The 24,351-nt window shown below is 46.4% G+C and overlaps 2 protein-coding genes across 2 annotated transcripts; both read right to left on the reverse strand.

The window, feature by feature from the left end:
• Nucleotides 1-11,451: 11,451 nt before the first annotated feature.
• On the reverse strand, nucleotides 11,452-13,474 carry polr1g (RNA polymerase I subunit G). Its single transcript, XM_080845275.1, has 3 exons — nucleotides 13,298-13,474; nucleotides 12,733-12,868; nucleotides 11,452-12,325 (listed from the first exon to the last, which is right to left on the reverse strand). Exons 1-3 carry the CDS (start codon nucleotides 13,359-13,361, stop codon nucleotides 11,596-11,598), a joined length of 930 nt encoding a protein of 309 aa, XP_080701401.1. The 5' UTR covers nucleotides 13,362-13,474; the 3' UTR covers nucleotides 11,452-11,595.
• Nucleotides 13,475-22,396: 8,922 nt separating this feature from the next.
• gpr4 (G protein-coupled receptor 4) lies at nucleotides 22,397-23,518 on the reverse strand (the record flags this gene model as incomplete). The annotated part of the gene is made up of 1 exon (XM_080844378.1): nucleotides 22,397-23,518. One exon carries the CDS (start codon nucleotides 23,516-23,518, stop codon nucleotides 22,397-22,399), a length of 1,122 nt encoding a protein of 373 aa, XP_080700504.1.
• Between the last annotated feature and the right edge of the window lie 833 nt (nucleotides 23,519-24,351).

Here is a 24,351-nt window from a genome sequence, read left to right on the forward strand (position 1 = left end):
GGGCTTAACCCCGCTCATCCCTGCTCCTTTACTCTCCCCGAGAAAGAGGCGCTGCGGCATGGGGTAAGGGAGAAGATGAGAGCCTATCCTCTGGTTCCCCGGAGCTCTAACTTGGGGTGCAGATGTGAGCAGAGATCACTAACATCACACGTATACACACAGACACACACACACACACACACACTCCTTCCTCTCCTCCTTCCCACCCTACCGCCCCCTGCCAGACGCTTTACAGTGGAGGCTTATGCTGTAACTTCAAAGGAGGCTGGTTCTCCCCCTCTCATGCACTGGCCTAGATAAGAGAACAGTCGACATAATCACCAGCTACCATCTCAAAGAGGCTTGAGGTGCCATGGCAAGACAGAAGCAACAGCAAGCGCAAAGGGCAGGAAACAGGAAAACAATCACCGCCCTTTTTTTGTCATCCAAAGCAATGTCATTTTTGGTTTGTAGAGTGTGAAGATTAGGGGACGGGAGATTATTTGTGGCGGCTACTGGTTGCCGCATGATGCGTCATCGGGGTTTTTTTGGGGGGGGGGGAGGGTAGAGACAACATTAGCTTCACGGTGATCAGTCGCTTCCCGTTCTGTCTGCATCCACTGTACCAGTATTCAATTTATAGCATCTTTTATGCCAACATTTGCCCCAGTCCCACCCACCCTTCCCCAAGGATCCCCTCCCTCCCAAACCCAACGACCCCAGTCGATGGCCCCAATCTGAGCCCATGCACCAGCCTGCTGATTGGGGGGGGTTCTGTTCTGTTCATTTGCAAGAGCAAACAGCAGATGTTTTGAATCTGAAAAAAACACAAGAAGCTAATCCCAGCTAAAGCACTTGCTGAAAATGAGGCCTTATTGAACCCCTGCTAGCAAATCACTGGCTCTGCCTTCCTCTCCGCATACCAATCATATCCCACCAGGAAAGAGGTGCAGATGAAAACAGGAGGAATAAATGTGTCATGGCTTTATAAAGGGCTGGAGGGCCAATCTCTTTCCTCCCCCTGGGAAGACTATTTCTGATCATGACAATGAAATGTAGCAAAGAACCTTTTTTTTCTCTGATGTATATTTATTTTTTCTGGGTTTGGATGAGATGAAATGAATGGGAGTTAATCAAATTGATTATTTAAACTGTGAATGAGATGATTATGTTAAGATATTTGTATTACTCAAGTCTGGACAGGAGCACTTGCTGAACTAATTTAGGAAACTATGACAGTCATTGCCCTAGTTTCTAACCTCTGGTCAACGCTATATTCACTTATGAAGTGAATAAGACTAGCGGCAGTCTAGTACTAAATGTGGCAGTGGGGTTTCTCCCTGGTTAGCACATTTGAATCTGATCCGGTTCTGGCCCAGTTCTGGCCCAGGTCTGGCGCAGATCTGCCTCCTTCAGGACCGTTCCAGACTGAGTTGCTGTCTGGACCGTGCTCGGCATTGGCTAGGCTCACTCACACAATGTGGTCAAGCTTTTTCTTCCATTCCCTCATCGGTGATGTGTTAGCTATTTATCACTAGTTTACTGCCTGCTTATGGAACTGATTTACTGAGCATTCAAACCGATGGAACATCTCTAAAAATGGTATTTCATCTCTGCTCATGTTACCAAAGCGAGACTCACAAACCAGTAAAAAGCGACTGTCTACAACAAGAAATCAGTTTGTTATTCAGAAAATTGCTTCCGACATTAAGTATGTGGCCTCTTTTTTTCCCCTTCAGAGCAACTTAAGTGAGCGAGTATAAATGCAGTACATAAATGAAGTGTGTACTGCAGTGAGTGTGCTGCAGTCTCCCCATGTTTTGTCCACTTTTGGCACCTTGCACAGGCCCGACATCTCTCTCTCCGCGCTCCCTAGTTACTATGGTTAAATCCTTTTCCCAGCAGCTTTAGAAGCACTAATACCTACCATGCGGAGTGTGTCCAAAGAGACCTACCATGCGGAGTGTGTCCAAAGAGACAAGACTGCACCTCGCCTTTGCGGCTGTTCAGCAGAGCAACAAAACGTTAAATGATGGGCTGTTATTTACGGGATAATCCTAGCGAGCGGGAATAGTCTTGTGATAATGCTGAAAAGTTTGGTAGATATTTATTTGCCCAAGCAGACCAAAATATTTATTTATTAATGATTTATTTTCTTTATTTAAAGATAAGGTTTTTAATTTATACCAGTCTGATAAGCAAAATTCTGAAAATGATTGTAATAGTTTTCTATGTTTTCTTTTTACCTCTTGTTATAAGATTTCTAACTAACAACAGAGATTAAATCTACTACTGTTCATACTATTCAAAAAAAGGGTATTTTAAATCCAATGAATGTTTTACTAAGTGTATAAATCTAATAAAAGAAAATAATAAGATAAAAGTTGCAATGCAAAAAGCTGTGATTTAAAAACACTGTAGCCTGTACAGTGGTTTCTTTTATCAATTTTATGGTACATGTTATTTGTTCTGCAATCCTGCAGGAGTTGTTTTTCTTTGTTTGTTTATTTTTGTTTTCTTTTTTCTGTTCCTGTTCTTCAGCAGATGCTTTAATAAACACGTTTTTCTACCGTATCCAAATGAAATCCAAACTAGGCTGCCTGTATTTTTCCCCAAACAACTTTCTTTTCTTTTTCTTTTCTTTTTTCTTTTCCTTCTTCGTGGCGAAAGCGTAACTTACTGGCGTGGGAAAGAGAAGCAGGTGCTGGCTGGGATGATGCAATGCTCGTCTGCGGCGTGTAAAGCAGAGCGGGCGCTGGAACTAATGTGGGCCTCGGACTGTCATTTATATCAGCCTCTATAATTGGGCTGCCCTGGCCTACTTGGAAGTGTGTGTGTGTGTGTGTGTGTGTGTGTGTGTGTGTGTGTGTGTGTGTGTGTGTGTGTGTCTGCGTCGAAGCAGAGTTGTGTGTTCCTTCCCATACCTGCGCTTGGAAATGATCAAGGCCAACAAGCGAAGTTTGTGAGAATTGTCAGTATCTGTGTGTGTGTGTGTGTGAGTGTATGTGCGCAAGTGTGCCTCTGTGTGTGTTAAAGTGTGTGTGTGTGTGTGTGTGTGTGTGTGTGTGTGTGTGTGTGTGTGTGTGTGTGTGTGTGTGTGTGTGTGTGTGTGTGTTAGTGTGTGTGAGAGAGAGAGAGAGAGAGAGAGAGAGAGAGAGAGAGAGAGAGTCTGAAAATGGTCCCCTAACCTAGGCTAACTCCGTGAGGAGTCTTTGATAACATACTTCATGTAGGTTAGGGAAGCAGCAAATTGGGTCAGGTAGTAGGACACTAATTAGGCATCTCAGAATCCAACAGTTTGAATGCTGATGAGGTCCTTATACAACATATCTTATCACCCATAGGCAATGCAGTGCTGCAAGAACAAAAAGAAAAAGAACCCAATTTGTTTGGATGTATAATGTTCTATAAATGCTGTTTCCAACAGCATGAATACCTGATTGATCTGAATGTGAGAGAAGGTTTTGTTTACCTGTTCTATGTGCAAATATGTTAGTACTGTACTTATCAGTCTCTCATTAATCTTTCCATTTCGCAATATGTGTGAACTTGTTACACAGTTTGAACTCAACTATAAGGATCATTAACAGGATTTACGTCAGTGTGCACTTGCCATAATGACATAGCCTAAGTCTCAACAACATCCTAAAACATCCTGAACAAAATTCATATTCCAGGATTAAGGCATCTATGTCATGTGAAAAAAAGAGTAAGATTAAGCCTGCGTGCCCTTTCCACCACTGCTGTCTACCGTCTGAAACAGAAGCTATTCTAGATCTAACCTCGTCACCCTCTCTCCTTGGGGGTTTGTGTGTGTTTGTGTTGGGCGGGGGGGGGGGGGTACAAGTACGGCTGTCGTCCAGCGATCCCCACGGGCCCTCAGGCGGCGTCTCCATCTTTTTTAAGGCTTCAGGAAGAGAAAAACAAAAACAGAAGAAGAGCGCTGACAGAATGTGTCGTTCCTGGTGAACCCTGGTCCTGCCTCTCCAGCACCTTAGTTGTGACAGAGCGCCCCTGCCCAAAGGAGGAGTGGAGCGACAGGGGAGGAAGAGAAAGAGAGAGAAAGAGAGGGAAAGTGAGAGATAGAGGGAAAGAGAGATAATGTGAGGGGGAGAGAGAGAGAAGGAGAGGGGGAGAAAGAGAGGGAGAGAGAGACATACAGGTAGAGATAGATAATGTGAGGGGGAGAGAGTGAGAGAGAGAGAAGGAGAGAGGGAGAGAGAGAGGGAGAGAGAAAAGGAGAGAGGGATAGGGCATAGAGGAGTTTGGAAAAGCAGAAAAGGGTAAAGGAGCAATAAAAGGAATTCAGTTCAGAAGTGTTATGAAACGCTTTGTACCAGTCTGACAAGTGCGTGATGTTATATATTATGTAAATGTTCTTGCTTCTCCACTGAGGCTGGGACACATACATCACCTGTGCATGTTGGTATGCCCATATGAGCAACCTGAGGTGAACAAGATGTTTGTATGACTCCTGTGAGTGATGGAACCAATGCTTAGCACCTGCCCAGTAACAGCACCTGAAGGCCTTTACGCATGTGGCTCAGAGTATAGAAGTAGAGAGAATGTTCTGGAATAAGAGACAACTGTAAGAGAGAGCGTTTACCATTTATTTAATGAGGGTCATAGCACAGAAAAGCTTTACAGGAAGTTCTAACCTGTTGCGAATTAATTGAGTGGTTTGGGGGGAAACCCATATGGTCCGATAACCTCATGGAATTAATTAGTGCTTGACCTTGTCTGAACATCGCAGATGGCTACCTTGGCAGTTCCGCATACTGACGGGAGACTTGCGCACTGGTACACTTTTGATGGTAGCTGCCAAGAGAATGGGTATAAAAACAAGGACAGATGATAGAGAGATGGTGGCAGGGTGAGAGACAGGGCAGCCCGGGGGGGAGAGGATGGGAGTGCAGGTGAGTGTCCCTCATCATGGCTGCTGGTGGTCACCATGGCGAGTGTCTGACCCTGAAAAGCAATTTCAGGAGCTCAGATTAATCTCATCAGCACCCGAGAGACAGAGCCCTGAGCTGCCTGGCAAACCACCTACATACAAATGTGCATAATCAAAAAAGTACCCAAATCCCCACTGAAACGCACGCATGCACACGCTCAAGCGCACAAATACAAACAAAAACACAAACACACACAGACACACACACACGCACACGCACACGCACACGCACACGCACACACTGTCTGTGTACACGCTGTAATTCCAGCTGCACTTTAGTCATATAGAGAGTTTGGTGACGAGGTAGTTGTACACACACACACACACACACACACACACACACACACACACACACACACACTTAAAAGTGCATTGTATGTCTGTGTGGGCTCCAGGATGTTTTAAAATATTTTTGTTCCTGTTGTACTGCTGGCACACACACACACACTCACACGTGCATGCATCAGACACGCACGCACACACACACACACACAGAAAGAGAAAGGGGGTGGAGAGGAGATAACGCAGGGGATTAGTAATTACAGAGTAATGCATACAGGCATACGCTCAACGTAATTGTAAAAGACCACCATTGGGTTATTAGCTACATTCTCTCACCTGTTCTAAATCTGGGAAAGATTAAAACAGAGATCCAACTGCAACCTCTTGCTCATAAAAATACAGCATGCCTAGCTAAAACGGGCCCACAGCATAAATCTACTCAAATCTTTTAGTAGTTTCAGTTCTTCAGCTCCACAGCTCAGCCTAGTGATAAGGAAATCTACCGTCATTTTTTTCTTCTTGCAGAATCGCAGAACAAAATGTATCCAATTCTGAATATGATTTGTGTTTGATCCTGCACCATGTTATTAATTGTCAAATAACTATTTTGCTATTTTCCCCAGCAACTGCTTGGGGAGACAACAGCCTTCTTCTGAAATGTGTAATCACATGCCAGTGAATTCTGGAGGAGCTTCGGCTGCCAAATGACCCGATTAAACTCAGTTTGGCCTCGGTTGAGTTTTTTATAGTCACTTCATCTGAGCTCGCATTCATCTCAGACCCAAACCTTGGGGAGAGAGAGAGAGGCCATAGTCTCGGGACCCAGCCGGCTGAAAAATGACAGACAGCTCCATGGAGGTGAAATCAGACAGGCCCAGTGAGGGTAGAAAGATCCAGAGAGGCAAGGCAAGGCACGTTTATTTCTAAAGCACATTTGGAACACAGAGGCAATTCACAGTGCTTTCCATAAATAAGTGCAAACGGAAAATCCAAGGGGAAGGTAAAGGTTTAGAGAAACAATTTAATTAAAAAGGAGAGAACATAGAGGGTAGAAAGATCCAGAGAGGGACGGACTCTTGGTTGGACCTGGCCCAGTTCTGGTCCAGATCCGGTGGGAATCTGCTAGCCGCTACCTCAAAGGTGCCCCACCCCCTCCCCACCGACCCATTTCCAGGCTACCCAACCCAATTCATGAAGCCCACCCAGACAGGAAGAGGCGATAGACAGAGAGAGAGAGAGAGAGAGAGAGGGAGAAATGAAGAGACAACGAGAGTAAAAGGGAGGAACCGAGAGGGAGGAGGAAACTTCGAGTAAAGATGTCAGCTATCAACAATAAGAAGGACGAACAGAAAGAAAAAAAGATAGGTGTGTATAAAACAGAGAGAGAGGGAGAGACAGACAGGAGACGGAGAGGTGTTGTGAAGACATTGACACTGTGTACTGGGCAGCGAGGAGCTCGATGGGCCAGGCTGCCCTGGAGCAGATGGAGGCCCAGTGGGGGCGCTGGCACGGCTGCTGGCACTCCCGTCCTAGAGGGGTGACGTGGCAGTCCACGTCCGGGCCTGCTGGGTCCTGTCCCCCGAAACAAAATGAAGGAACTGGCCCAAGGGATTCTGGACCTCTTTCCACAACCCGTGGAGCTGAGCGAGTTTTTCCCAAAGCAACCCACACATACACACTGACATACGCCATACACAAACATACACAAACGTACACACACACACAAGTCTCCCAACACACGACTGCAATGACAGGGAGTCATGAGGGACACCATTTGGTGAGGCATTCAAAGCATCCAGAGAGCAGTTTGGACGAAGCTTTAGAGACTATAGTAATGGAGACACATTAAGAGGGGGAATCTCCACAAATGATATTCAGTGGTAGTACTGCCCTCCAGCAACAGGATGCAACTGTGTGATTCACTGCAAAAAAAAACCTTCCACAAGTAGTCTCATGAACTATCATTATATATTCAAGCTCTAAAACAACTCAGCTAATGGAAGATAAGTGATGGCCGGGGAATAGCAACAGACCAAAACCATTTAATTACACGTGTATTAAATGTTCAAATCACCAAATCAGTCAGATAGCGGGTAATCTCTGGCATGGATTCCTGCCAGATAAGGGCCGGATCTGGACCGGAGGCAACTGCAGTTTTTGGAACCTAAAAGGAGCCCAAGCACAAGCATCAGCACAGGCATCAGCAGAGCAGCTCTGACTTAATGCTATTAGACCTCTCTACTTTACCTCTCTTCCCCCTCACTCTACTTTACCTTCCCCCCCTCTCTCTCTACCTTACCTCTCTCTCTCGCCCTACTTTACCTCTCTCCCTCCCTCTCTCTGTACTTTACCTCTCTTTCCCCCTCTCTTTCTACTGTACCTCTCTCCCTCCCTCTCTCTCTACTTTACCTCTCTCTCTCCGTCTCTCTCTACCTGCCTCCCCCCTTTCTCTAATTTACCTCTCTCCCCCTCTCTCTCTAATTTACCTCTCACTCCCTCTCTCTCTACTTTACCTCCCCCCCTCTCTCTACCGTCACCATCAAGGTCAGGCAGCGGACTTAGACTCTTGCAACCTGTCTCTGTGCATTTCTCACTGCTGGGACGCCATGCCGCTGTCTCCCTACATCTTTAAAAGCATGGACGGGATGAAAGAGAGACAGAGAGAGAGAGGAGAGACAGAGAGAGAGAAAGAGAGAGAGAGAGAGAACATTGCGTGTGAGGCCAGCGGCCAAACGACACACACACACTAGCCTTCACCTCTGGAGAGTGAGAGAGAGAGTAAGAGAGAGGGAGAAGGAGAGAGAGGGAGAGAGAGAGAGAGAGATAGAGAGAGAGCGAGAGCGAGAGCGAGAGCGAGAGAGCATCACTTATACAGCAGAGCAGAGGACCACAGTGAAGAAGGGTGAAAGGATGATGGCCAAGAGGACTGAAGAGGGGAGGGGGGATGTTGGGGAGATGGAAGTGTGTGTGTGTGTGTGTGTGTGTGTGTGTGTGTGTGTGTGTGTGTGTGTTTGGGGGGGTGGCATTGTGGTTGCCATGGAGACTGGCTGAAAAGAGGCTGCTTTCATAACATATGCCGAACTTGACTGTGTCTGCAAGCGCATAGCAACAGATCCCTCTCAGTTTACCCCCCCCCCCCCCTTCTCTCCCCACACACACCATCCCCACACCACCCAACACCACCACACCATCCTCCTGAAATGCCAAGAAAATTCTCGCCTCCCTTTGATCAAACGGAAACATTACCAGCGCATTCCAAAAGCGAGGAGGGGGTGAAAAAAAATCTGTTCACATATCATGCATATTCTTATCAGAATCTGTTAATAATTAAACGCGGATGCTGGGAACAGAAACACCAGCAAGGGAAGAGCAGGCAACCCAGGCAGTGCAACACAGTCACAGTGGATGAGTTTCCAGATTAATATCAGTTTGATTTTTCTCTCTCTTTAATAATTGCAGGAGCTGCTGTGGGCACGAAGCTGGATGCATCCGTCTCTCTGACACACCTTGGAGAAGGTGGGAGGATGCGTCACGCTTAAGGCATTAGTATGCACTCATGCTTCTGGTGCGGTAAGAGGCTTGCAACGCCAGCCCACCTCACCAACTGCGGACGACTTTGGAACCGAACTGGGCCCTGATGTGGCGAGGATCTGCCGCATTCGTGCCAAGTCAGGGCCACATCTGGGCCTGAGTCACCTTCTACCTGGGAAGACAGTTTGGCTGGGAGAAAGAGAGTCACCCATACAGTCATTCATTTCAGCAGAGAAGATGAAGCACTGCCATACCAGGGAGAGAATCAGTGCTCCCCGCTACCTACACTGTGTTCAATGACAGAGTGGAGAGAGGTTGCTGATAAGAACGATTAAAATAACAAAGAACAGAGCTATAAGCAAGGGATAGAGAAATACAGCAACTACATCAGAAATACCCACTCAATTAAACATCTATCTGTATCCTATTCAATTCAATTGAATCACTTAAGACGGTCATTAATTTCAGGAGAGAAGATTAAGCATTGACACCTCCAGGAGCGAAATTAGGGCTCCCCACAATGTCAGCTAGCTATGCTGTGTTATCATCACCTGCACAGCCTGGCCAGGACAGACAACACCGACACAGGAACAAAAGGAGAGACAGGCATGGAGAAGGAGTATTCCTGTGGAAAAAAAACGGCTTTGTGTCTTTTCTGCTTTACAAAATAAAGTCACATAAAAACGGAAAAGCAATTCAAAAAATACCCCCCCAAAAACAGTTAATGACATTCACACAATTGGTGTTGTGCTGTTCTGCTCCCAATATCCCCCCGTTCAAACACACACACACACACACACCAATTTCATTCCAATACCGTGCGGCTCCGTGGTCCTTGGCAGGTCTGCGTTGCCATAGCAACACCCCCACCATCAGCATCTCCTCCTCCCCCTGGTTGCCGGCTGGAGCGATACACGGGTACAGAGAGAGAGAGAGAGAGAGAGAGAAGGAGACAGAGAGGAAGAACATGAAAGAGTGGAAGCGAGAGAAAGAGTAAGAGAAAATGAGAGAAGTGTAGTGGAGAGTGGAGGAACTACTGCAGAGGTTAAAAAAAGAGAGAAATACGAAAGACCAAACCAGATTGACTCCCCACACCCCTTCCAATCCCCATCCCAATCTCAATCGGCCCCAACCCCCTCACCCTGCTCTCTCCTCCCTTATCACATGCGTCGGCTGGGCTCGCAAAGGCCCGAAGCTGCTCTGCAGTCTGGACACGTTGCATCCGAACTTCAGACTGCATTCAATTATTCATCTGCCTCGGCAGACAGCGCTTAGTGTTCAGCGGGGGAGAACTCGTGGAGCGCTCCTGGCGCACGGGCTCGCACTACGCATTATTAAGCCGTTGCGCACACAGGGACTCTTCGGTCGGGGTCTCCAGCTAGCGGGCGTGAGAGAGCGCTTGTTTGTGACTTCGCGGGTGTCGCCCTCACCTTGACTGTGCTAATGTGATACTGTAGCCACAGGCTCTCATCACGCAGCTCTGCGGCCAGCGACGCCTTCTCATCACACGTCCTGTAATCTGGCGTGGCTGGATGCGGATGCGTGTGTGTGTGTGTGTGTGTGATACGCGGAAGGCTTGACTGATGTCCTACGGTGTCTCGCTGCTGCTTGGGTCTGCGTGTAGACATGGATCAGGTGGCAGGGGGTCTCGTAGCTGCCGGATGTCACCTTGCTGTACGCGCCTGAGATCAGAAGTGCCGCCGGCGGATGTGCGACACGCAAGCGGGGATGTCATCTGAGTGGACAGCAGCGCTTGTGTTGTCACATAGCCTAGTTAGACTCGCACACATGCACTGACACAGACAGCATGTTTACACATACCTTAGTCTGACAAGAATCGGTTGCTAGCTAGGATGCAAACACATGTGAATATCCTTTTGGATTGGACAGCAATGTGAAAAACATTGGTTTACACACAAATTTTTGAAAGAGCTGAAATGAACCCTTTAAACAACAGCTTTCGAATCTTATTACAACTAAAGATACTGTGGCATGTCTATCACAACATGCCGTATTATAAATGGCCCAATGGCATGATATGCACAGTACCAGATTGGGTGGGATGCACCGTTGTCCAGAATCAGATCGATTCGTATGTTTGATACACACAATGGTTGCATAAAACAGTAATGTTGAGGAATGAAACAGCTTCATGGAACATGCAACAATGATTGGGTGTGGGGGGAATTACAGGAGAGACAAGGAGAGACGGAGGCAGGAAAGTGAATGCGTCACAGAGGGATTGCTGGTTTTAAAAATGCTGGGGAGGTGTGTGTGCACGGGGTTTCGCAGAGGTGGGGGCGATAGGGTTCCGCTCATTAGCAAACAGGACCACACTCCGGTGCAGTAGAGGAGGATGATAACGTGCACCAACCTCTGCCCACTACAACTGAACGGGAAGAGACCCTAGTTTACGAACCAGTCTCGCCATCTTGTGGTACAACACAGGTACTGCCCCTATATTCCCTATGCGGTTCTTCGCATGACTGGGTTAAACAATGTTCTTCTTAGACTGGTGAAAGATCTAGCACAGTCCATTAAAAGCCGGCCTTTGACTGCAGATTAAAAGGATCCATGCCATTTTAAAAACAACGTCGCTTATGAAACTTAGATCAGCTTGTCATACAATGTTACATACATTTTCAGACAAACTGTTCTATGACTGATGAATGGCTCTGACTTCAAAAAAAGAACACATTTGAATATTTCTAGAAGATGGTTTCTTCAATATTTAATCATTCAACCTTATTTACATTTTCAATGCAATGTATGCAGACAACTTCAAATAGCAGATAATAATACGGCCATAATATGTAAGACACATAAAACAAAATTCAAACACACAAAATCTAATCATCGTCTGTTTTGATTTTCTGCTTTTTCTTCTTTTTAAGCACGTGCTCAGTATTCACAAAATCTTTGTCCAAAGGCTCCTCTTTGACTCGTACATAAGGGTTCACTCCCTCCAAAGTCTTCACTTTCTCTCTCTCTTTATCCTTCTTCTTCTTTTTCTTCTTCCGTCCCTCTGTCGCCTCCCCGTCTGGCATTACCTCCTCAGCTATGCTCTGGTTCAGCTGCTCTGTCTTCACAACCACTGCAGCAGCCGCCACCTCCTCCTCCTCCTCCTCCTTTATTCTCTTATCCTTCTTCTCCTTCTTCACTTTCTTCACCTTCTTCCTCTTCCTCGGCGTCTCCTCCGCGACCAGCTCAGTCTTCACCAGGCCGACGGGCACAGACGCCTCCTCGGGCACCACCCTGGGCGCCGAGGCGGGAATGCCACTACCAAAGGGGAAGAAGCGCTGCCGTAGCCCGTCGGGGAGCTGCGGGGCCGGGGCGGCAGGGACGGCTATGGGCCCCTGGTTGGAGCTGCAGTCGCCGTAGCTCTCGGACACGTTGAGCACGCCGGAGAAGGCCGGGGCACACGTGTGAGCGGTTGGCTGGTTGGGGTCGTCGGTGAGGAGGCGGAGACCCGTGGTGGTTGTGCGTCTGCCCAGCATGCTGAAGATCCGTCGAGAGGCGCCAGCCTCACCCGTCTGGATAGTCTCCAGGCCCGCAAGAGGCAACTTCATACCAGAGAAGCTGGGTATCGACACAAATGCACCAATTAGGACTATTCAAAGATTAAGTTTCAATATGGACTACTCAAACATTCAAGAATTCAGCACTGAAGACCATCACACACCAACAAGTGAAAATAGACATTTAAATATGTCTAACCGTATCAACTATACTACATATTCCCTTACTTTATTACATGTTTAGTTTGGTCTATGTGAAATCAGTAAAACATGACCCACATTTGCTTCGAAAGGAAAACATATAGGCAACGTAAATGACAGATTATTTGGACCATATTGTTACCCAGATTATGTTACATTCAATTTGCATGACCTGTAGAGACAATCGCGCACAATCAAATGTTTGGAATATCTAAATATGTCTGTCTAAGGCTATGGAAACGCCACATGACTGATTTCATGCCTCACCTGCGAGGATCAAAATGAGCTGGTGCCTTGATGAGCCACAGCTCCTTGTCTTCGCTGAATACGACCGGCCCTCTTGCACTCCGGCACGGAGTGTATGTGACAGAGGTGAAATCATCTGGGCACTCATACCCCGTAGCTGTGAAGAGTAAGTTTATGACAGCCAACTGCAACGTTAAGTAATAGGACTTAGATGCACAGAAGGCAGCGTACAATCGAAACACTTGTCATTTAAATACTCAAAATGAGTAAGTAAATGTATTTAAATACAAGCACTTCCTCAGAACTTACAAACTAGCAGTTAACGTTAATTATACCAATATAAATCAACAAGATCAGGACTTTTAGCAAGGTAATTGGCAAGCTTGCAAATAGATCAATGCAAGACTGTGCAAGACTAACGTTAAATAACGACTATTACTACAGGATCTACAGCTTACCGGTATCTTCAAATAAGACATGCAGTGTCGACTAAAAGAATGCCGTCTGTAAGCAACGTTTACAGAACTGTGATAGACCGTACGTCATAAATCTAGCTAAGATTAGCATTACCATATTAGTCACTTACTTCGCTTAGGTTTTTCTGCTATGACCTCCTCGTCACTGCTGGATGCAGACATGTCTTGCGGCATTTTACAAGGTGTTTAAAATTACACGTTAGAAATATTGGTTTCGCTTGACATGCAAAAACTTCTAACTTCGTTCCATGGTAAAGCCACAGTGAACTAGCACACGTGTTTGTGATTCCGACCTCTGCCCTAGGAAGCAATAACTATTGTCCAATCAGAGTCTTCGAAAACACCAACCCATCTCTGCGGTTTGGTTCGGATAATTTAGAAATTCTCGGTTTTTACTGTCCGGTTCCTCTTCGGGTCTTATGATGCTTTGCTCTTGGTTAAAATGTAATAACTGACAAAAAGTCAAGAGTACATTCAAGACATTTTAGCGTTTCTGGGTGGTTTTATATAAGAGCAGTACATTCATGAATCCCATACTCTCTCCACTAGATGGCGTGCTAAATTAAGTTTTTACAGATGTACGTTACAGTAACATAGGGTGGAATGTATTTTCTTCTGTCTGTAGTTTGAATGTTTTACCTCCATTGTATAATGTATCTGTGGTGGGCTTCATGCCATTAATAGAAATAACATAGGCGTAAATAAATGTAGGAGCAATCCAAATGGGCTAATTCTTGCTCCAAATGTTCATAGTAATCCCGAATAACAAAAGAACTGGGCCATTTCATTGGGAGTAGGCTAAAGATAAAATGGTGAAGTGAAGGGGAATGTGAAGTGGTTATGATATCCAAAGTCACCTGCCTAAAAGATTCCCAAAAATGCATCTGTGTAGATGCGTAGATCTTGTTTTTTTCTGGGAGTGTGGATTGGTGTTCTTGAATCTTCATTTGTGTCTCTCAGGCTGTGGGAACCCAGTTGTGTCAGAGATTCCTCTCTTGATTGTTGACACTGTGGAGGGCAAAACACATCAGTGAGACTAACAAAGGCGAAACACTTATGACATCAACTGAACTCAACACGAGTAGCCCCAAAGCAAAAGAGTCCAAAGTGTGTTTTATATTAAAACTGGCTCTCAGCTTTAGTATAACAGTCACTAAAGGACATTTTCATGTTTTTGCATAGCTATTTAAAAAAGGCTCAATTTAAATTGCTATGTTCCTACCACAGACACTGCTGGAGGCAGTACTGTGGCCTGAGTGTGAGCGTGGGTAAGCAGGCAGGGCCGTGAGCAGGACAGAGATGGCCTGATGATACACACACACACACACACACACACAGACACACACACAAGTATAAGCATTAGATCACGTAGATGGTTTTCTCTTACCCCCTCAGCGTTTATTTTCTCAAGTTCATCGCTGGTGAGATTCTGTGGGAAAATGCTACACGCTGGGATGTACAGTAGAATTATTATGTAATCAACAAAAAATCACAGGCTCAGATGGCTAACATTGGCAGGCTGAGATACCCCCCTACCAACCTACCATACTCGCACACAAACACACACACACACACACACAAACGCATGCACAAATACACACACATGCTTGCACTAATACGCATGCACGCACACACACACACACACACACACACACACGCATGCATGCATGTACACACACACACACACTTACACATACACACACCACAGACATGCACACACACACACGCATACACACACACATCGTGATATCGTCAAAAGCATCTGCCAAAACAGGTCTATGCAGGGAAGGACAACATGATACCGGTAACTTAATATGATATGACTAGAAACAACACAGATGGATCTGAACAGCAGAGAAACCTGCAACAACAGAAAAGTCTTCTCACATATCAACACAAAAATCATCATCTCAAACTACTCTACTATAAATAGGACTGTTCCATAAAGCGAAAATAGTATGCATAAACGGATGCTAATAGGATTGTGGTTGTGTCGTGGTTTGGAGAGAATGCCAGGCCATTATCTTGTCCTTGTTTATTTTCATGGTTGTGCACAGTGCAAAGACACAGTTGTTTACTATTTTCCTCCACACGCATTCCCTGCAGTACATCGCATTCCCTTCAGCACATCGCATTCAGTTCGGCGCTCAAATCTATACCATGACCAACCTGATTAACGGTGACACAACATACAGGAAGCACGTCCTTTACAACAGCGTGATAATATACAATTTTTTTTCTTTTTCTTTAGTTTATTATTTACAAGCATTGGGGATAGAAGTCGGGGAGAACTGGAGGAGAACGTTCGTTGAATGTTGCTGGTGGTTCCTAGAAGTAGACGGGCAGACGGCCGACTCCTGTGGGCCCCTGGGAGATCTTCTCTGTGTTGGGCAGGTAATCAAACAAACGAGGCTCCCTCTGTGTGTTGTGGAAGGCCAATTGAAAACGGATTAAGAGTTTTGAGGAACCCCGTCGAGTCACAGGTCAAAAGGAACCAGGCTCAGAAAAGCTCACCCAAGGAACCGCTTAATGAGCTCCTCCACATACTGGACTCCTTAACTCCTGAACTGCTTAATGAGCTCCTACGTCCTCTATTTTTTTTTTGCTGATAGTATATGTGTGTGTATGTAATATCATATCTTGTTCTGTGATTAGGCCCTGATGTCCTTATTTTTTGTCTGTCTCTGGCACACATACACACACACACACACACACAAACACACACACACACACACACACACAGATACGCATACACATGTGCAAGCACACAAACACTTACACAATCACACACTTACACACACACACACACACACAAACACTTACACACACAAACACTTACACTTACACTTACTCCCACACACACACACATTCTCTCTCCCTTCCTTCCTCTCTCACTCTATTTCACTCGCACTCTTTCTTTTCAGACAGACATGTAGGTTCCACAAGTCTTAGGGATCTTCTGTGGTTTGCATGCTCTCCTCCTCTCTTTCTTCATCTCCTCACCACTCCTTTTCTCCATCCATCCATCCATCCATCCCTCTCTTTTCTCTCTTTTCCCTTTCAATATAACTGGTTCTGCATCTCTTCCCCACTTTCTCTCTCTCTCTCCTCCTCCCTCTCTCTCTCTCTCTCTCTCTCTCTCTCTCTCTGTCAGTTGGGCCTGCCAGTTCAGCAGTGTTGTTTACTCAGGGGAAGGGACCATGGGAAATGCGACCACATCCCGCCTGTCGCTCCTCTGTCCCCCTGCAGCTGGGTGCGTGTCTTCCCACCAACCCTGCGCTTCTCCAGACAGGACCCCCATCAAGCGCTGTGACGTCAGCAGCCCCAAGACCACACTCAGCCTCCTGTAGGATCCCGGGGCTTGGACAACAGCGCACCAGAACATAGCGGTTTCTTTTAAGAGGACAGTTCAAACTAAATGGTTCCCTGGAATAGGATAGTGAATAGTTCTGTGAAACCCTAACTAGCTTTTCCATGTCCAGGACAAAAATAATTAGAATCAAGGTTTGATATCGTGGGTGCGATGAAAATGTCCTTCACTTGTAAATAGTGCTGTGAGGTTTATGTTTAGCCTGATGAGGTTGAGGCTGCAGTCATTTGAGGATAAAACTTTGTAGGGGCTTTTCTCTTCAATTAAGAAACATTGTGAGTGCTTTGTAAGTATGTACTGCTTCTTCCACTTGGCCTGAAGTGTGGGGTGTACATGAGGGAATAAGAACTATAGGCAGCATACATGAAAAGTGTGTGTGTGTCTGTGCGTGTGTATGTGTGTATGCATGAGTGTGTGTGTGTGTGTGTGTGTATATACATATATATATTTATAAGTCCCTGCAGTGAACTTCAGTTGTCACATCCACTGTCATCACACATAAGTAACTTAAATAAGCAATGGACCCTAACAGTATACATGAACTAGGCTCTGCTTTGTAAGGAAAGGTCACTACTGTGATGCATATGCTGTGTTTGTTTCATCCAATACATTTTTGTAATGTAAACCTGCCATATTCTATTCATAAGAAGGTCATGGTATACATTATATTTGTTTGGCATACACGGCAAGTACAAGTAAGTAACCACATTGGAATATGATCAGGGGCAGGAAGTCTTTTTAGGAAGTCAGTATTTCGATAAAGAATACTGGTGGTGTGGAGCAAAAGTGACAAGCCTCATCTACGGTATAGCTACAGGAACATCCTCGATTCACAAACAGCTTTGTCATCTGCAAAACACTTTTATAAAGCTAACAGTGATGGCTTTATACACGGCGCGTGCTTTGAATAGAAATGGAAATGTACATAACAGATCTCTGGTGTGTTCTAATAATTTTGCCTCCGTGTTTATTAGTAGCGCAGAGGCAACCGAGAACACTTGATCAGGTGCAGAAAAGCTACAGAGGACTTCACCCTAATATTGACCCCAGGAAGGAATTTCCAATTTCAAGTCTGAATTTGAAACTTGACAAGAATAGACAATAATGAGTGCAGAACCTCTTCAGACAATAAATGTTTTATATCAAAAAAGGACAAGTAGCCTATTGGAGAGGTTTTGTTACCATTCTTTACGTAACATTGATTTTGTTTTCTGTTTTTTTTTTTAGCTCAGATTTACTGCCTGTGAAAGGATACTGGCATTTGCTTACAAATGTGAATAAAAACCTCATTGGAATGTATGGCACAGTGAGCAATTCTGTAGGCAGCGGGATTAATCAAATGCATGAATGGTATTAGTCTACATTGCTCTGCTCCCTGCTGCAGGCATAAATCTAGTTTTAAATTTGCCATGTTTAATACCACACAATTTATCCTGGTGGGCGAAGATGCAAATTGAAGCGCAACATGCCCTTTATGGAGCCCTGGGAGATATTCTCGAGACCGAGGTATAGACTTAGTACCCGCTTCACTATAACGTATCCCACAGACAGAGGAGCGAGTAAAAAAAAAAAAAGTAAAAGGAAGAGAAAAATGTAATTCCTTGAGTTAAGTGGTCCCTGTGGAGTTGGGTATGGCTGTGGGAGAGCTATTTAAACTTCATTCATCATTCTGTGAAGACAGAGCTGCTTTTATCACAGTGAATAGACGCAAACTGTATATGCCACAGATGTACAACTGGAACAATAAAACACTGCTTGTGTGATGTTTTAATAACACCCACTTAGAATAAGGGTAAGTCTGCCACCTGGTTTGTTCAATTCAAAGGTACGGTTTGGGTTTGATAAACGTTTTGATGTTAACTTTAATCGTATTCTACTCGCGACACAACCAATATGAAACAATCACATCTGAGATCAGAAGGTTGACACATGCTGCAGAAGCGCAGCCTTCATTGAATCACAGATTGGTCTCACAGCTAGGTGTTCTCGGGCAGTAGATAGAAGACAGTATACTCTGAAATGGGGAGATCTGTGCCAGGTCAACGCTGTGTTGCGCTGTGCTGCGTTGTGGTGTATTACGCTGTGTTGCCTGTGTTGTGCTGTGTTTGGGTCATGTTAGGGAGTTTCCTCAGCGCCGGTCTTACTTTCAATGTAGCTGAATGGATGCTTTCAAATGGCCTGGAGCCTGCTTAAAATTTGCACCATTTATACAATTCTCCACTTCATTGCTGTTATTCTGTTCGAAAGGCACTTTTACATTTAATTCACCTGACTAGTTCTTATCAGAGCACTGTCTTGAATCCTCCTCCCTTCCTCTGATGTTAGCAGTTCTGGCCAGATAAAAGATTTGATGGAAAACAGCCGAAAGGAAAACCTGTATCAAGAACTCTCCTTTCAACGAGGTGTCTTTGTTATGAGACAGTGGCATCAGATGTGCCAAACAATAAACACACCAGTGGTGGTCTGACATTAGAGAAACAAGACAGTGTCTGGCTCCACCATCTGTGTCTTATCAGCTGCCTGTATGTGTGTATGTTTGTGTGTGTGTGAGAGAGAGGTAGAGTGTATGAATGTGTGGGTGTGTGTGAGAGAGAGAGGAAGAATGTATGTATGTATGTGTGTGTGTGTGTGTGTGTGTGTGAGAGAGAGGGAGAAAGTGTGTGCTTATGTGTGTGTGTGTGTGTGTGTGTGTGTGTGTGTGTGAGAGAGAGAGAGAGGTAGAGTGTGTGTGTGTGTGTTTGTTTGTATGTATGTATGAGTGAGATAACATGTCTGTGTGGGTGTGTATGAATGGAAGTAGCTGAATGTGTGTGTGTGTGTGTGTGTGTGTGTGTGTGTGTGTGTGTGTGTGTGTGTGTGTGTGTGTGTGTGTGTGTGTGTGCACTCGCCTCTACGTGTCTGTGTGTGTCAGGAAGGAGACTTCACAGTGGGGTACCACCTAAGTGTTGCCATTTAATTTCTATCCTTGGCCACTGAGCACGTGCTCTAAGCCATGCACTTCCTCTTAATCAGGAGGGCAAAAGGTCAGGCCCAGGAAGTCCTGTTCTGCCAGCCAGCACTGAGTCACTGTTATTCACTCATCACCTGGGCCCTTTTGTCCCAAGAATGAGCAGAAAGAGAGTTTGTGTATGTGTGTGTGGGGTGGGGGGGACAGGGTCTGTGTGTATGAGTGTTGTGTGTGTAAATGTGTCTGTGTGTGTGTGCATGTGTGGATGTATCTGCAAGAATGTGCGCACGTGCAGGTATGGATGTCTGTGTGGATGCATGTGTGTGTTTGTCTGTGCGCATGTGTGTGTGTGTGCATGAGTGTGTGCAAGTTGATGACATAAAACAATTTATAGCCCTTATCCAAGCATGAATTATTAGATGTCATGGTGAGAACGTGTTTTCTGTCTCTGATAGTTTGTGTGTGTGGGTCTGTGTGTGTGAGTGTCATGTGTGTGTCTTAATCAGTCTGTGTTTGTGAATTTTTGAATATACAGTATCTTCAAGAATGTCTGTGTGAGTGTGTGTGTGTGTGGGGGTTTGTGTGTGCGCATGTGTGTGTGCATTTGTGTTCCTCTTTGTGTAACAAAGTCCCTAATAAGCTCATCCAGATAGTTGGCACATGATTATAGAGATGGTGTGTACCGTTTGGATCTGGTTCTGGTACCAGGCTCAGTGGGCAGATATATACAAGTAGGGTCTCTCTCTCTCTCTCTCTCTGAGTAACTAACTGCCTTTTAACTGACATCTAATGGGAATGATCATAACAGGCCACTACTTTTCGTAGAATAACTCACAGTAATACGTATAATGTCTGCCGAGAGACTTTTCATTTGGGATCTTTTCAACCGAGAGGGCCAGGGACACGTGAAGCCCACTTACCTTCTGTGCTTCTGCAAGTAACACAGAACAAATGAGAGATAGAGATAATATGCAAGAGAGGTACAAAGAGGCCAGGGAAGAGGCAGGAAAAGATGGAGAAGGATAGAGAGACAGAGAGAGGAGGGGGATGAGAATAAGAAGAGGTGATTGGCCAGAGGGGACTCTTCCCTCTCACCTTTCATCTGATCTAACTTATTTTTTCATTTTTCATTCTTTTCATGGTCTCTCTCCTCCCCCCCATCACGCCTGGCTGCTCAATGTAGGTCAGAGATGTGAGCTCAGTCTGCCGCCTCCGCAGTCCCTCGGAGCAGCAGAGAGGAGAGCGGCGGCGGCGACACCTGCAGCAGCTCAGATAAGCCCCCATTGTGTCCAAGGCTGCTGACCTTAATCGTTTCCGTGTCAGCGGGCAAAAACACTGTGCGGCAGGGCAAGAGGGCATGGGCACGGGCAGGGGCAAGGGCAAGGGTGAGATTGGTGCGGCTGCCCGGGCATTGTGTTGGCCGACTCCCATGCATCAGCTCTTTTGGAGGAGGAAATGGGTGTTGGGTAGCGTGGCGGTGCTGGTGGAGGACCTGGAGACAGGAGGGGGAAGGCAACGTTTGGCAAGCTGGAGTGAAATGTCTTGAGGGAGTGTGGGGGGGTGAGGTGGGGGTGGGTAGAGAGTGAGTGTGTGGGTGGTGAGGGAGTGAGGGGGTGTGGGGGTGGAAGCATTCGTCTGGACGAGCAGGTGAGGCAAACTGGCAGCGGTTGCAGAGGGGAGTCTATAAATAGGCCTTTTAGGGGCGAGGCGGATCAGGTGACTCAGACAACCACAGAGAGTGCTGAGCGAGGAGCCACTATCCCTCTCTCCCTCCACCCCTCTCCATCCTTCCTTCTTTCTCTCCCTCTCCATCCCTCTCTCCCTGGCGAGATGCTATGTCTTCCTGACATCTCAAGATCACCCTTCTGCTTCGGTGGCGAGCAAAATATACACAATGGCTGCCTGGCTGCTGGCTCTGAGGCGATTAATATTACAGAGGCCAGAGCCAGGACACACAAGCACACTCTGGCCCATGGGAGGAAACACACACTGGTTGCACTGATCGCGCTACACAGCAAAACCACACTGTGGATTTTTCAAAATGGTCTTTCTTAGGCTGACTTAATACCGATTTTGTTCCACATATCGTTTGTAAAGTCTATTCTTACATTTTGAATCCTTACTAGAACTGGTCCTGGTCTGGCACATTTCATAACCTCATCTGTTCTAGTTTCAGCAGCTTTCTGGGTTATTTATGATTTTATTTATGATTTATTTATTTATTTATAGATCCGTTGTGTGACACCACTGGCTGTGTTCTTGGATGTCCTTTATTTTTCCTTGTGTTTACAGTATAACGATGATGATGTTACATGAAAATGACAACCCTGTGGTGAGACAGCAGTGACATTCAACTAACTGGGTTTATACGCAAGGCATTCAGAGAGTTCTGACAGAAAAATGTAAACATGTGCAAAAAAAACAAACAAAAAAACTAACAAAATAGAAAGTGACATTCAATAACCTTTTCACTTTGGCTAACTGTCACACCAAACACGCATCATAGTCTGTATCATAAATTAATAGCCCAGAGAAATGGTGAAGCTAAAAAAGCATATTTCCTCTCCAAGTGCTACGCATATTACCTATTGTGGGACTGAACGAACAATGGATGTTTTTACAAAAGGGGAAAAAAATAAATTAACTTTCAAGAGAAACGGAATTTCAATCCTATCCTTCGATTACACTGTCTACAGCGCATACAATACAGTTTTCAGACAAAATGGACACAGTTATCGACAACATCCAGCCATGTGGCAAAAAAAATTCTCAAGATTCCTACTGTATTAAAAAACACAAAGAGAGGAAGAGAAAGTCTGTTCTGGTCCAAACAACATTTAGACTTAATGTGTCCTATATCACAGAGACAAGTACAGAGTGTGTGTCCCCTGTTCACTTCTTAACACTGAGAATGGTCATCTGAAGGCACTCATCTTTAAAGGCCTCCAGCTCGGCCTTGTAGGCGCTGGCCTTTCCCTCGCTGCAGAAGCCAGTCTTTTTGCTCGCCAGGGGGGTCTCCACGGTAACCGAGGCCCCGGTGAGCCCATCGCCGTGCAAATGTGAGGTTGCACCGCAGGTGAAGACGCCGAGGATGCGCGCGAGGGCCCGGCTGACGTCGTGGCGCGCGCCCTCGTTGACGAAGCAGTAGAGGATGGGGTCGGCCACGCAGTTGAGGCTGGTGAGCGCCAGGGCGGCGTGGTAGGCGGCGAAGAGCGTCTCCTCGCCGCCGCAGTCGCACGGCTTGTGCAGGAAGAGCACGCTGCGCCACAGCAGCAGCACGTGGTACGGCGCGAAGCACAGCAGCGCGATGAGCACCAGGCTTAGCGCCAGGCGCTTGATCTTGGCCTTCTCCTGGCGCTCCGTGGACACGTTGGTGCGCACCGCCCGCAGGATCCCCCGGTAGCCGGCCAGCATCACCAGCCAGGGCGCCAGGAAGCCCAGGAAGGAGCGGTAGAGGTTCATGCCGGCGACCCACTCCTGCATGGGGTAGCGCTCGAAGCAGAGCGTGTGGTTGCGTCCGTTCTCGAAGAGCTCGTTGTGGAAGAGCGGAGCCGAGTTGGCCACCACCTCTATGATCCAGACCACGATGCTGACCCCCACGGCGGTCTTCACACGCCGCACCTTGGCGAACTTGAGCGGGTGCGCCACGGCCAGGTAGCGGTCGACGGAGATGCAGCAGAGGAAGGCAATGCTGACGTAGATGTTGGTGTAGAAGATGAAGCCGAAGAGCTTGCACGACTCCTCGCCGTGCACCCAGTTGTCGTGGTGCAGAAAGTAGTCGATCCAGAGTGGCAGCGTGGCGATGTACAGCAGGTCGGCCACCGACAGGTTGATGAGGTAGACGCCCAGCTCGTTCTTCTGACGCACCTGCAGGTAGGCGGCCCACAGAGCCATGCAGTTGGTGGGCAGGCCCAAAACGATGACGATGATGTAGAGTGTCGGGTGGAAGAACAGGTCGATGTTGGAGTCCACCGTGCAGGTGAGGTTGCATATGGCCGTGCTGTTGCTCGCCATCGGAGTCTCCTGGTTTCCCTCGACCACCCTCACTAGTTTTAACCGCGAAATTATCAACTCAACATCGTTTGACAAATTTCAAAAATCTTTTTTTTGGCATCCCAACTCAAGGGATAGTTCATGAGTCGTAGTCGTAGTCGTGGAAGAGCACATTTAGTGCCAAACTGCTATCCGTGTACGACTTAAACACATCTGTTTGACAACAACAATGAAACTATGAGTCAGCCTCACCATGCCTGGATGTGGTCATTGTTGCACACACGCTGTGATGGCTCAAGCCTGATACATTAAAAGCCCTCGGCTGTCTCTTCCACCTCGTTTAAAGAAGATGAACCACTGCGTGGCTCAAAGCCACTTATCTCCACTGAGCCAAAGGGCCCCAGCTGTGTACAAAGGGTGCCATCAGTCCCCGAGTGATTACTGCCAGGACCTGGGTGGAGGATGGGAAGGGAGGTTGAGGGAGGGGATGGGGGTGTGGTGTCTGTGGTGGCCAGAGGCAGAGGAAAGGCGAGGATAAAGGTGGACAAAGTTCAAAGGTCAAAGGACAAAGGTGTAGGCAGGTCCAGCAGAGGATCAGACAGGCATTCTGGGAGAAAGTATCCTCATCATTGGTCACGGCGTTTGGCCCTTCTATTCCCAGATCTCAGCCCTCACAGGTGACTGGTCATTTACCTTCATCGATCGATTGGGCTTCAGACATCTGAACAGACAAAGAAAGAGAAGGACAAGAGATATGGGATTAGGAGTGCACTCTGTGGTGTTTATACTCAGGTGGTTATCATAAGTCATTTTTCCACTGCTTTTGGGAGTATTTAATCTAAGTCCTTTTTCCA

The sequence above is a fragment of the Sprattus sprattus genome (genome assembly GCF_963457725.1).
Source record: "Sprattus sprattus genome assembly, chromosome: 9".
Lineage (NCBI taxonomy): Eukaryota > Metazoa > Chordata > Actinopteri > Clupeiformes > Clupeidae > Sprattus > Sprattus sprattus.

Coding starts and splice junctions, on each gene's coding strand:
- polr1g (XM_080845275.1), bottom strand. CDS start 13,361: ATGCCGCAAGACATGTCTGCATCCAGCAGTGACGAGGAGGTCATAGCA. Junction 12,869..13,297: donor AGCAGAAAAACCTAAGCGAA/GTAAGTGACTAA, acceptor TACTCTTCACAG/CTACGGGGTATGAGTGCCCA. Junction 12,326..12,732: donor GCTCATTTTGATCCTCGCAG/GTGAGGCATGAA, acceptor GTCGATACCCAG/CTTCTCTGGTATGAAGTTGC.